General features: G+C 46.0%; 1 protein-coding gene across 2 annotated transcripts in view; it reads left to right on the top strand.

Annotated features, from left to right (window-relative positions):
- Window positions 1–4,433: 4,433 nt before the first annotated feature.
- The window catches only part of LOC124622635 (transducin-like enhancer protein 4), a 461,107-nt gene continuing 450,970 nt past the window's right edge, over window positions 4,434–14,570 (top strand). For both annotated transcript variants that reach the window (XM_047148412.1, XM_047148413.1), the window contains exon 1: window positions 4,434–4,908. In XM_047148412.1, coding sequence (XP_047004368.1) covers window positions 4,858–4,908 — 51 coding nt within the window. In that variant the 5' untranslated portion in view covers window positions 4,434–4,857. The remainder of the gene's footprint in view (window positions 4,909–14,570) is intronic.

Below are 14,570 nucleotides of genomic sequence, written 5' to 3' on the forward strand. Positions count from 1 at the left end.
CACTCACAATTTAATTTCAGGAGGCGGTGCTCGACTGCCTTAAGCTGCTGGCAAAATTCTTAATTTACACAACCAGTTTCAGTCGTTTTGACCATCATGAGGTTCATAGAAGTATTCACAAGAATCATGTTAGTGGAAATATAAAATCGTTATCGTATTATTCACTGTTGTCGTATGGTAATGTAAAATTAGATTACGATTAATATATCGTAAGATAAAATTATAATGTGATGTGCTAACAGTGAATAATTCATGATTTTATCATCTGACGATAATGATTTTGTGTTCTGCTAAACATGATGCTGTGAATACTCTTATGAACGACTGAAACTGGTTGTTTTAAAAAAAAATTTTACCAGCAGCTCAAGGCGGTAATACGACATTTTTCACGATTTATTTTGTTTCCATTAGGGGTTTGAGATGTTTAAACGTTTATCATCAGGTAGCGTCAGTTAATAATACGGGTCATGTGTTGTTTCCGTCTCCACTACATTCTGTATCACGGACTCATTTGCCTGTTGTGTTTAGAGCACTTACACTTACGCGATGTAAATAAGACAAGAAACGGAGACATTGGAGACAGACGCAACGCGTACACGCATATGATATGATATGCAGGGTTTAAACCTCTGATATATAATTAGTGGGTGCAAAGAAATTGTGATAGCTAACACTGAACTTGTAGATTCAACTGATATTAATTGGGTAGTGTAGTGAACGATCTTACAAGGGAAATTCCCCACTGTACCCCCTCAGATTTAGTTGTGAGATGGCCCAATGGATAGCCCATCAGAAACTGAACACAGGTCAAGCATGGAAACAGGAAGAACGTGTGCTGAAGAATGAAAACAGAAGGAAACTAGGAGCAATGGACAGTCCAGTCTGGAGATGTGCAGCGCTCGCAGACTTGCATAGCGAGGCCGTCGTGCTGATGTAGTTGCAGTGTTGGTCTGCGACGGGGGACACCCGTGCTCAAATCTCATTTTTTTTTTTTTTTTAAGGAAAATTATGAATTTTCTGCCCGGTCGTTGACGTGTCTTTTCGCCTTTTGTAGTTTTGGCAATTGTCATGCTATACACTGGTTATAGACTATGTCATGTGGAGAGAATATATTACTGTCGCAAGTAAATGTGGTATAGTGACAGCAGGCGAGATGCCGCACCGACCTTACACAGAAATGAAAATAACAAATAAACGGTAATTCAAAAGTCAAAACTTCCAAAATGGGAGGCAAACTGTCATAACATTTGGCACATGTGTAGAACAAATAGGAGTTATGCAGGGAGGTTCACGAAGATATGCAAATATTTTAATATGTTATGCTACAAACAAAACTAAAGAAAAAAGTTCGTGTAAACATAGGTCCGCAAATGTTTAGTTACGGAGTTACGGCTAATAAAAGATTTTGCCTGAAATTTAGCAACTTCGCTAATATGAAGTCATCGCAAAACTGTACGAGGTTAAAGTAATCCACTATTTCCATTTATTTTGTTGTTATTGATCTGGAGAATCGAATAAAACATCTTCCTGACGTGTTCCTGCAGTAGTTTTCCAGAAAGTCCAGAAAAGCAAACACGTAATTTCTTACAATTTTTAATTTATTAACTACTTGGCACAAATTGTTTTTTAAATTCCAGACAATTGGACAAAGTTTTCGACACAAGTTGTAGAGAATTTAAATCTGGAAAAATGATGGTAATAACGATAACTGCAACAGTGTGAATGTGTCAGATAATCTGCGTTTATTAATCCCATACCACAATACTGTAGCACGTAGCAGATTATCTGAGACATTCATATAGTTTCAGTTAACGTTATTACCATCATTTTTCCAGATTTAAATTCTCTACAACTTGTACTGAAAGCATGGTGCAATTGTCTGGAATTTAAAAAACAAATTCGGCCAAGTAGTTAATAAATTAAAAATTTTACGAAGTTCCTTCTTTGATTCTGTGGATGTTTTGGAAAACTACTGCAGATACACGTCTGAGGCATGTTTCATTAGATTCACCAGATCAATAGCAACAAAACAAATGGAAATACCGTAGTGTTTTGTTTTAACCTCGTACAGTTTTGCGATGACTTCATATTAGCGAAGTTGCTAAATTTGAGGCAAAATCTTTTATTAGCCGTAACTCTGTAACTAAACATTTGCGGACCTATGTTTACACGAACTTTTTTCTTTAGTTTTGCTTATAGAATAACATATTAAAATATTTGCATGTCTTCGTGAATCACACTGTATACCTCTGGAGCTCCGTTTCTTACACCACGCTGTTACAAACGGACGTTACAGCACGACGCAGACTCAAATCTGAATCCGGCGAACAGACACGTCAATAACCGGTCGAAAAGTGAATAATTTTGTGAAAAAAATAAATAAATAAAAACAAGTTCTGGGTACGAGTGAGATCTGACACCGGATCTCTCTCTTCGCAGTCCACATCGTAACCACATAACCATAACGCCCTCCCTACTCAACAGTGCTCAGTAATGCATCTCTTAACACTGGATAGTTCACTGTTCAATTCAGTACACCTTCTTCCTACTTTCACGCTTGATCTGTGTTCAGTTTTTTAGGTGCTATAAACTGGGCCATCTTACGACTAAATCTGAGGGGTGTACGACGGGGAGTTTCCCTCGGTAGAAATCCGCTGCCTCCGTGCTGCATCTCGAAACGGCGGGACCTCTCGTTGTTACGACGGCGTGGTGCGCGCACAGGTCTACCGGTTCGGCGCCAGTCCGTTCAGTGGTCCGGCAACAGATTGCGCGCCTCGGACACGACGGCATTCCGAGAAGCAGCTCACAGCCGCGCGCTCTCACACCGTACGGTAATTGCGTTGCGAGCTGTAATATAATTTATGGGCGTGGGGTCGGGCCAGAGGCGGCGGTGGAGGGGTGTGCGGTGGCTGCGGCGAGCCAGACCGCAGCGGCGGCGGCGGGGTGCGAACCGCGGACCGCGGCGCCGCGGCTGCTTGTCGCGCTACCACACGGCAGGCCGTGCCGGCTCGCGGCGCTGCTTGTACCTCGCCTGTAGCCGACCGGGCCTCTTGTGTGTTGGCTGGCAGCAACTCTTTCTTTTTTTTTTTTTTACCTCTCTCCCAGCGGGCCAGGGGCTCTCGCTCTGCTTCTCTCTCTCTCTCTCTCTCTCTCTCTCTGCCTCCTTTTTTTTCTGGTCCAGAGTGCGTGTGTTCCTCCGTCTCACTCCAGCGCACCGCAGCGCCCGGCCGCACAAAGCAACACACTACTACCACCACTACTACAGCCGCCGCCAGGGTCCCCGGGCCCTGCTGCCCGCGCCCGAGCTCCACGTGGAGTCGACGGCCGGCTGTCGGCGCGCCGCCACGCCGCTCCATTGGCCGTCTTGCAAAAAGTCCCCGCCTCCGTCGCGCGCGCGCCATTGGCCAAGAGCCGCGCGGCGCGGCGCGCCATTGGCTGAGAGGCTCGCCAAGTCCGCCGCAGCTGGCGCGCTGGCTCCGTGTGCGCGCCGACTCCACGTGGAGTCGCCGCCGCCGCCGCCGTCCCTGCGCTGTGGCCTCGCAGCAGCAGCAGCACGCCTGCGAGGGGGATACGGGCAATCAGCTCCGCGGGGGCGGCGGAGGGAAGGGTGGCGCGGTGGCGGCGGCGGCGGCGGCGGCTCGAAGCGAGCGGAGGGTGGCGGTCTGGGGGCGGCGGCGGCGGCGGCGGCCACGCTGCTGAAGGGGTAGCGGGCCGTGCGCGAGGGGGAGGAAACACTGTCTGTGTCCCTCCCGCCCGCGCGCCCCCTGCCCTGCCATATTCGGAAAAGGAAAATCAGTGGAGAGTATTTGCCAGGGGGTTGCTAGCTACAGGAGGGTGGCAGCTCGGCGCGGCGAGCGGGCTCGAAAAGAGGGCGGAGGAGAGAGAGAAAAAGAGAGAGAGGGAGGCGAGGATATATACGAACCCCTGGCAGTGCCGAGCCCTTTTGTGTTGTTCTCGAGAGTTTTCTGCAGCGCCTAGTAGGGTGGCTGCCATTTTGTGTGTGGAGTTTTTATATATATACACGCTAGCGCGCGCGCTCATGTGTGTGTGTATGTGTGTGTGTGTGTGTGTGTGTGTGTGTGTGTGCGGGGGCGATTTTTTCCCCTCTTTTTGCCTTCTTTAAGCCACGCCGCCAGAGCGGCGGTAGCAGCCGTCGGTGGTGTGTGAGCGCCAGGGATCTCGGGCTGGTGGCGGCGCCGTTGTATAGCGAACGAGTCCCTCGGCGCTACGGCGCGGCACGGGGTGTGCGTGTCGGTGCGGCGAGGGAGAGGGTGTCGCGGCTAGGCTAGGCGGCCGCGCGCGCCGCTGCTGGCGGCAGCGGTGTTAGCGGCCGGGTTGTTGGCAGCGCCGGCAGAGGGCAGGGGGAGGGGAAGCTGCGGCGCGGTGGTGGGGGGCGCCGCGCCAGGCGCAGCTCGCCGCTCAGTCGGGCAGCGACCGCCGCGCAGTGAGTGTCGAGTGCGCGACTGTTCGTGTCTGGCCAGCGCGTGTGGTGACCGGAGTGTGCGCGAAGTGTGATCCGCTGCAGTGCGTCCCTCGCCGCATCTTGGTGTGTTCGTGTTCTGCGTCTCACCCACCAGCATTTCACCTGTTTTTTTTTTCCTTCTTCCTCCTTCTACTCACTTCTATCGTGCTCGATTGCCCAACTGGCATAACTTCCACTGCGAGTGTCGCCCGGTCGGCTGCAAGCTGTTCGCCTACTTCTCGGAGGGAGCGGAGAAGATTTGCCGCAGTGTGAGCGCGCCCGCACCGGCGACGAGCGGCGCCGAGGCGGCGTCGTGACGGCGACGCGGGCCTTTGTTCCCGGCGGGAAGCTGAGTGCGACATGACGCTGCGGGGGAGCCTGCCACAGTGCTGACGATGTTCCCCAGCGGAGCCATGACTGCTGCCGCCGCGGCGGCAAGACACCCGGTACGTAAAAGGCAACGACGGACCTGAAGAGCAAACGTACAGCCGGAACCGCGCAGCACTCGCAACTCCCGCCCGTTTGTTTCGTCGCCCTTTGTGCGCTGCCCGCGGCGCTCTGCTTTTGTGTTGCGGCGCTCGTTTGCAACGCGGCACCGGATGAGCCTACGCCCTGTGTGAACTCAGTGTTCCCCGTCGGCTTCCCTTCTTCCTATCTTTTGTCACGCAAAAATGCGGACGCGCTGGACGAAGTAAAAACATCAACGTACCGTCTGTCGGTGGACGTTGGAATTCCACTGGAGAAGATGAAGAGAAAGTGAGGCGTTTCAGAGCTTATACCTTATAGACTCCCCGTGAAACGTCCGTGCCCTACACCGTGGGCATATATTGTAAACGTAGTTTGTCGATGAGCAGTGATGTTCAGTTCGAAAAAGTATGTACAAGGGCGAAGGTGTGCGCTTCATTCGAACGGAGATAGACATCCGTTTTTACAGGACTCTTAGCAACGAGGGTAGCTCGACGGTGTAACAAATGTGCTGCTGTAGCCGCGATGTTCAGACATTATCCATTCAGTCAGCGTCCGACACATATGTCAGAGTTTAGGAGTCTACATCCAATTGCATTCATCAGACATCATAACCGAGACACGCATACAATATTTACACTGATTTATTATTGTAGCCAATAAAGATTACCGATAGCAATCTCTCCGATACTACTATTTGCGTTTTAATTCATTCTCATTAATTATTGTAGTAGCGGAGGAGGAACTACTTACACTAATAAAATATTTACACAGTTGCAGATATCACGGCAGGGATAGGAGAGGAAGAAGTGGCGCTCGTATTTCGAAGTATAACATTTCTCAACGACCGACCTAAAGATTGCAACGACAAATTTATATTTCTGCTCTCTTTACTGCCGCCGACTTGGCTCGTAAGTAACGCGTGATTTGGAACAAGCCGTGCAGAGTGGGCGCTGAAATTGGTAATCGTAACTCGCACTGAAATATACCCGGAGGCTAGAGGGGGCGGAGAAAATTAAAATTTAATATGCGGTTCGCCTACTTGAATCCTACACAAGCCGTCGTCGCGTGACCGAGAATTTGTACTGTACGTCCCTAAAGTTTTCATTAGTGGCCAATTTTCCAGTGCCGATGTGTCGCCAGAGTGGTGTTTGCGCGACACAGGTTCGCTACAGTGTCGGTCGTAATTACGGTGCACGGTATAGTTTCTGAGGATTTACCGTTATCAGTAAGCGAATTTGCCACCACTGGTTTCAGAACGTTCCATCCACTTCACTGATCCCATAAGTCGTGCAAGTTCGTGACGCATTTCGTTTTCTTTCTTTTTCTGCCCCCCGGCTGAGGTTTCGTCAACTGGTAATTTTGAAGATTTGCGCCCGCCCGTTAGATAGCCGTCTTCAGTTCGGGTTGCGTCACAGATTCGATGCGGACCGTAGCAACTGTACAAAGGCTGCCCCGGAATGCGTAGCTCTCGCCTCGGCTACCTTCCCATCGCAACTGGGCCATAAACATGTTTTTCTCCTTTTCCGTGGGAGTGCGGCCGCTTCCCCGGGGCCTTCCTTTTGTGTGTGTGTGTGTGTGGCGCGGGGGCCTTTCAGGCGTGGATCCGTTACTAACCAATTAGTGTCGCTTGTGGGAGGGGCGGCCGCGGGGTTGCCACATGTACCGCTGCCACCAGCCTGTTGTGTCTGCCTCCCTGCCGCCACCATCCCCCCCCCCCTCCCCCACCGTCGTACCCTCTCTCCTCTCTGATGGCTCCCAATCGCGCGTGCTAATTATGTATTTATGCAGCTATGCCGCGTGTATCGATTGTACTTCCCGGTGCGTCTGTTATTCTTTGCCCCCCTCTCGTCGACCGCTACTGTGTGTTGCCGACAGCAGGAACTGGTATGGGACTGACAAAAGAAGAGGAAAATAGATAGACGGTTTTGGCATTTCATTATCTTTATTAACCGTGTTGCATACAGTGTGAGAACAATAGTATAACAGCAGCCTGATTTTGTGCGACGCGTTTCGAGGTTTTATACCTCGTCGTCAGATACTTGTTTCTCATTCGTTTCGACGGTGTGTGTTTCATTAAGTAACACCAGTGCATACTTCAAGTCGTTCTAGACTCCTCAACATTCAACTTTCTGACATACGAGGGAAAAAAATTATTACTTTCTTACGCAGTCGTCGTAATTGCCGAAAAATCTCGGAGCTAACTAGGTTTTCTCCTAGCAGAGAAAGAGCAGATTGCTGTACTATTTCCCTTCGCGACGACTTTTCTAAATCATGCAGGACCCAGTTTATGCTTGACTGTACTGTATGCAAAGTATGGTCCATTAGCTCCTGCTTTAGTAGTGAAAAGCGGTACTTGAAGGCCTAAGACTACTCATCCGAGAGTTACGGCATTTTAAATTTCTTATTTTTACAGACGGCTCGAAAGCAGCTGGAATGGCCCCTAACTGTAATCTCACCGTCGCCAACTTCTCTTCTGGTAGACTGTCTGGCCGGCCGCAGTGGTCTCGCGGTTAAGGCGCTCAGTCCGGAACCGCGCGACTGCTACGGTCGCAGGTTCGAATCCTTCCTCGGGCATGGATGTGTCTGATGTCCTTAGGTTAGTTAGGTTTAAGTAGTTCTAAGTTCTAGGGGACTGATGACCAGAGAAGTTAAGTCCCATAGTGCTCAGAGCCATTTGAACCATTTTAGACTGTCTGAAACACACGGCCGCGAGTTGTCATGCAGAAAGCCGCAGTCAGTTTGCGTTGCTTCTTTTTTACAGGGTCCTGCTAGATCTGCTATCCTATGCCTTATTTAACCCTGGATTACTAAACCCTCGTATGAGTTACGATTGCAATTGGTTCCATTTCGCGTTTCCCGCCGATCTCGTGTGGAAAGTACAGGATGTGGACGGCTACATTTGGTACTTACTTTGTACGTCACGCACCATTGGAGACCTAATAATTATAATTAACGAGTCGATTAATCTTAAATTAAGAGTTCCTTTGAATAAAATATGGAGAAGTAAAATTTACGAAGGGTTTAGTTAACGGTGTAACATTCTCTCTATCTCCCCCCCCCCCCCCCCCAAATTTTCTAGTTCAAAAATGTTCAAATGTGTGTGAGATCATATGGGACTTACCTGCTAAGGTCATCAGTCCCTAAGCTTACACACTACTTAACCTAAGTTATCCTAAGCACAAACACACACACCCATGCCCGAGGGAGGACTCGAACCTCCGCCGGGACCAGCCGCACAGTCCATGACTGCAGTGCCTGAGACCGCTCGGCTACTGCCGCGCGGCTTCTAGCGCTACGAGCATATAATTCTTCGAATTGTGAATCATAAGTTCGCTTGCATGTCGCAGCAGTTTTTCCGTGTGAGAGAATTGGACTAGTCTCTTGTAACAAAGCTTTGGTGTGTGATGATCCCACGCCACCTTTCTGGGGCCAATTCAAACGCTGAGCTAAGTGAAGCTGCGTGTTACGAAGCGTTATTTTATTTAGGGAACAATGTTATCTTCTCCCCTTGTAGCTGACGATTGTAATGCCTGTTTGGCTTCAGGATAACCATTAGGTTTGTGGATACGTCACACATATAAATTAGAATGTCAGCTTATGGGTACCGGTGATTGCCAATAGGATTGGTGTTGCATATTCCCAGTTACAGATAAGCCCCAAACTGATAAGGGAAAATAAACACCTTGGTAACAACCTGAATCTTGACTATCGCTTTAAAATATGCTATATCCACAAAAGAACTACTACTTCCGGTTTCACTTCAAAAGATACTACTCAGGATTCTCGTCGTTCATTGAAATCAACATTTTCGCACAGTGATTTCAGATTAACGACATGACAATTGACACATTTTTGACGTGGAAGGGGTAGTTCTTGGGACCCCGGTGGGCAGATTGCGTATAATAATTATGGGGAAGAACTACGGATTGTTCTTTCGCAGGTAAGCAGTCCCGTGAAAAGCAGCGTTCTGTAATCTCCCGTGTGCCCCCGCGCAGGCAGTAATGTCGTGAATCGGTTGTACGTGCGTCGTGACTGGAGACGCTGGCGTAATACGGCGAGGTGACTTCTCGGCACGGAATGCCCATCTTCCTGTCCATTCCGTATGAGGCTGTCTCCGGGACTGACGGCTCTCAGGTTCGAGTCAACAAAGGCAGAGGCAGAAGTATCCGCCACTCGGACGAAGTCTGCGCAGATCGCGGCACGAATTTCCCGGTCGCCACTCCATTATTCGTACGTGCGTGAGGGGCCAGAATGCCGATGCTGTGGTTCTTGTTGACTCAAGGTGCACACGGACATTTGAGACGTGACGGCTACGAAGGAGGTCGGACTGGCGGGTGACGAGTGTTCGGGCGAGCCCAGCTGTCTCGTGCTGTCTTCCACGCATTTGGATTTGGTTCATCCCCGGCAGTGAAGAAGGGCATCAATATGGCGTTCCATTGATGGCCTTCCCCGAGCATTATGGTCAGCACCTCCCCCGTCCATTTTACTGACAAACTTTTTTCTACTGGCACTTATTTTCTACATGGCCGTCGCCAGAAATTTTCTTGTCTTACATGTAGTAAAGAGCTTCTTCCTTAGTCCATCTTTTGTCTTCCAGTCGTCTGGCTCAAATATGTGGCGCGTCTCCATTGTATTACTCAAATGTTTAATCAGAGCGAAAACAAGACTCCCTGTAAATTACACAATGGGATTTTTGTCCGAATTTTCACAGCCTAACAAGGAGTGGGACAAGTGGGCATCGAAGCGATCAGTGTGAGGTCTAGTTTTGCAGAGAAAGAAGTATTTAATTGCTTGAAAGTTATCATTGTAACGAAGAGAAACGTAGTTAGTGATTTCAGGGAAAAGTAAAATATTTCACGAACAGCTGTAGATACGTAAATGATGTGTCAAATAGTACATCCCCCCCATATTTTGCGGACAAAATGTTCGGCTAGTGTGATATTTGACTGTCACAGTGGTTTCCTCCGAATGAAGTACTGAATTCGGGTTATTTCAGAACGGGAGACGCTAGGAAAGCAAATGAGCCGTCAATTACATCTGAACGAAACTTGAAAATAAAAGAAAATCGGTCAAATGTTTTGTGAAAGGATTTACCTGAAAGTAGGAAATAATATAGATTAGAGAAAAGAATTGACGGCCATTTTAATGATGCTCGAAATCGTGTACAGCAAATGAGATACTTCAAATATTTCCCTAATGTATTTTATTTCTTACATTTAGACAAATAAATTCACATAGAATTTGACTGGTTTTTTTTTTTTTTAAATTGCAGTCAAAACTTACTTCCATTTCAGTTTCTTCTGTGAGCCATTTAATTACTTTGGTATTTCGTCTGATACACCAAATCATGCATCTCTCTACCGCGCCGGAATACGAGGGTAATGACTTCATCGAAACGGCGCGTCATTAACACGAACTCATTTGGTTAGAAAACAGAAAGCTTTATATTCGTTTTTAAATGATTTCCACATTGGAAGTCCGCGCCTCATTGCGACAGCCGTTTATTTAAGTGAAACACTGTCTTCATGATATTTATCATTTCAGGAATTTACTTGCTGCTTAACGTGCTTACGTACAAACGGTTATGAACTGAATAGCTAGCAGTTAACGAACGTGTTTCGGTAATAAGCTGACACCTGGTGATAATTGACTTCTAGCGCGCAGTGGAGCATTAAGAATGTCAGGGAATGACTGCTAAGTGCTGGCGAGTTTGTCGTCAGAAAATGCACCCCTAATGCCATTAGAAGAACCACAAAGTATATTTCCCTCAGTCTCGTAGCAATTATCCTTTGGGTCAGACCACATGCTCTTCCGCCTCACAAATTATTTTGTCGCAGTTGAGAAAATACTTGACTTGCCGTTATATTTTACTCGGCCGTGAGGCAGACGTGGTTGTGGGCTTTATTTCGCAAACACGTACGAAACTTTTGCTGTGCCGAATCACGCGTTGTCCTCATTGGCGCCGTTTCTGTCAGATTGTGGGGGATATGTAGTTAATTAGGACAACAGTGAGATAATAGCCTACGAATGGCAGAATTTAATTGGTTTTGTTTATTTATTTGAGCTGAATTCTTCATTTGTGTGGCCAAGCAATATTGAAAACTAATCATAAAATCAGTAAAGATAGATACCTCCTCCTCTCCCAAGAAAATTTCCACGTACAAAAAGAATTAACACAAAATAAACAGTTGCTCAATGACCAGATAAATATTGGAAACCATACTGTATATAGAATAATTGATGAAATTACATGAAAAAGAAAAGAGCTTTGCCATCCTTCACCGCTTCCCACTCTTTCACCCCCACCCACCCACTTGTCGCTCCTCAACTTCTCCATCACACTGCCATATGCTTATGTCCACTCATCATAGTTTCCCCTCTCCCCTCAAAAAATACAAAAAAACCTCCACACCGCTATTCCCTCTCTACTCTTACACAGTCCATAAATACACAGAAACATAATTAAATAGAATTACACACATACAACAATATAATATTTTTTTTAATGTTGTGGGTCAAAGACAAAGTAGTGGAAAGGTTATGTTGGCAACACTACAAAACACAAACAACAACACGTACTTGAAGTGCAAAAAGAAACAGAATACAGTGGTGTGTTTAAAAGTGTGTTCTGAGAAATGCATAAGGCTGCAGAACATCTAAAAATTAGAAGAGAATTATCAGTGTCTAAAACAACGATGTGCTAGCAGACCTTATTTTTAGATGTAAGCGAGAAATCAGCCGAAAAATCACCGTAACTACAAGTCAATCAACTATCAACGAACTCTTTTCCGATCTAAAAAACAAATCAAAACGTAAATAACTTAATTACAGACCACTGATGATGCTTTACCTCAATAAAGCGAAACGCGTCTGGTGAAAAAATCACGCATTTTCGTAGTTGCAACGACAGACCGAAACTACCCTCAAGAATTATTTGAGCTGTCTTGACGGTTATCAATATCACTTGGAATTTCCATACACCAACTGTTCAGTTACTTTTCTTAATAGTTTAGCTCGGCTAAGTACTTGGGATTTCTTATTTTACTGATACATTCGTAGACTATTCGCCCTTTTTTTACGATCTCCCGTCGTGAATGTCGTCGGAGAAAATTTTGTGCCCTTAGCAACACGTGGATGTGTGTGTGTTTAGTGGGAAGATCGTTACCTCGTTTACTTTCTGCGGATCCTAAAGCCTAGCATTAGGGCCAGAATCTGTGTATAATGTGATAATATATCTGGCTAACTCTGGTCTGTTGTAAGAGATTCATCCGACATCTAAACACATTGCACGGTAGTACTGCTGGATGGTAACGAACGTCATAAGCAGTAAATTGTCTGGGAGTGTGGAACGTTGCCATTGTTATTGTTCACGGTGTCATAGAGAATTAGATATAATAAAACGACAGGTTCACATTATTTTACTTCCAGGAAGTATGAAGCCCTCTGTGACAATTTTATTGAGTCATACCATGTACCTCGGACCCTGTGGGTGTCATTAGGTCCAAACTGTTCCAATGAATTATTTACTTTGGCATTTGAGTGAGGTAATGCGAAAAGCGAGGTAATGTTCATGTTGCGAGGAAGTTAGATTTCGAAATTCGCTAGTCACGTGGCGGAAAGTGTGATAGTAACCTGAAAAACGTACAGAAAAATCAAGGAAGAATATTAGTAGCGTTTTAGTGACAGCAGACATTGATTTATCCAGTCTATAATCGGACTCACATTTGTTTGTACATTTCAGAAACGATTCATAGATGCAGTTTAATAGAAGATGATGTAAGATGGAGTTTATTTGCAGTGTCAGATATCAGAGAAATTGACGTAAGTAGGGGAAGTGTGTCCGGTGACTTATGTCGATTCAGGGGTTGTGGTTTGTTCTAACAATGTGTCGTGTTACCATTTGCTTCACTGTCTAGTAATACCAGATTGCCTTCTGTCTTGTTAATAATGCTTTTATTGTCCATCGTATGCTGGGCAATGACTGATTTTTCAAAGTGATGAAGTCCAAAGGCATTCGTATGTACCTGGAACCATGTCTTTCTATTTTCCATACATAATATACAGGACAACTTGGTGCATCATACTTTATACAGTCCAGTGTTGTTGAATCTGTTTATATTTAGTTGAGTAATAAGTGTTCCGACCTATTGTTAGTGGAAAATCTAATTGTTATACTGTTTTTCAATAAGTTAGCAGTTTATTTTTGAAATGTGGCCTAGGTATTTTAATTCCTGCTACGGCAGTATTTTTCAATAAGCCCTTCAACCATATATGGTGCATCCTGTTCATGATTTCAGGAATTATTTTGTCCGCTCTCCATTGCCGTGGGCAGGTAATAGATTTTACTAATGAACTGAATCGTTGATTACACTTTGATTTAATTACATGATACGTAGTGTCATAATTGATAATTATCTGTATTCTGTTTAAAGTTGACGATAAATTAGTAGAATGATGTGATTTTGAAACGCGCCTCACACTGGCGTTCTGCTTTTATATGTGGTACTCGTTTATAATGTGCGTGTGCCCTAGCGGTGGGTTTGTGGAAGCGTGGGCATTAGTTTAGCATGACATATTCTAACCTTGGCAGTGAGGTGCTTAAATTTAGATTCACGTCCTGACATTTACTGGTCCTTCCATACGTTTGCAAGCTTGCTCCGGCTACTATCCTGCGTGTCTCATCCACTCTTTCCCTCACGAAGCTCAATTGTCCAGGAGAGTCCATAATGTATCTATCGCGTCCGGCCATCCTGGATTAGGTTTTCCGTGATTTCCCTAAATCGCTTCAGGCAAATGCCGGAATGGTTTCCTCGAAAGGGCACGGCTGACTTCCTTCCCCATCCTTCCCTGACCTCGCTCAAATCAACCATCCAATCAACCGAGGTGTGTAGAGAAAAGCCAGTGTCTCAGTGACATTCCCTGCACTGCTCTGTTAATGTGGGTCTGAATCTGACTCCAGGCCTGACCCATGACTTGTTGAAGAGGATCTGAATTGTTTAGATCCATACAGATGTGACTCGCGGTTGCACTACTCGCTGTTCTGATGTTCTTACTGTGGGCAGTACCACATGGTTTGACGGAATTCAGAATTTTTTTTTAAGATGTTGGTCTCTGCTTGGCTTTTCCTTGGGCTCGTATTGCACTGTAAACGAACTCTGTCAGAGATCTTTTATGAAAGCTTTTATAAGTTATTTGTAAAATATCTTTGGCGGTGTAATTCTGGCCTTACGTACACACCGTGACATAACGTGTTGTCTCAGTTCGCGATAGCATTGTGTCGAACACCTGTCGTTTCGCAACACCTCGTAGTTTTCTTATTCGTTTGACCCTCGTACCCGCAACTTTCGAAATAACCACATAATTTATAGACGCTTTGTCTCATTTAATGTATTTTCAGATAATAATACTGCAAAGTAGGGCTATTAAAACCTTAAAAGTATTTTATTTGTTTTGGCTTCTGAGGCTACTGTAACGCGATAGGATTTGCGTCACAGAAGCTCTCATTAAAATTATTAGAAGGAACGCTGATGTCTACTTACTGAAGACGACATAATTCGCATTTTCCTTGAGCTACGTGCTTGCTAATTGCATAACTCGGTGCGCTAGTTTGTTGGGGAGGATGATGTGAAGGAAGCAGAAC

The sequence above is a fragment of the Schistocerca americana genome, chromosome 7 (assembly GCF_021461395.2).
Source record: "Schistocerca americana isolate TAMUIC-IGC-003095 chromosome 7, iqSchAmer2.1, whole genome shotgun sequence".
NCBI lineage: Eukaryota > Metazoa > Arthropoda > Insecta > Orthoptera > Acrididae > Schistocerca > Schistocerca americana.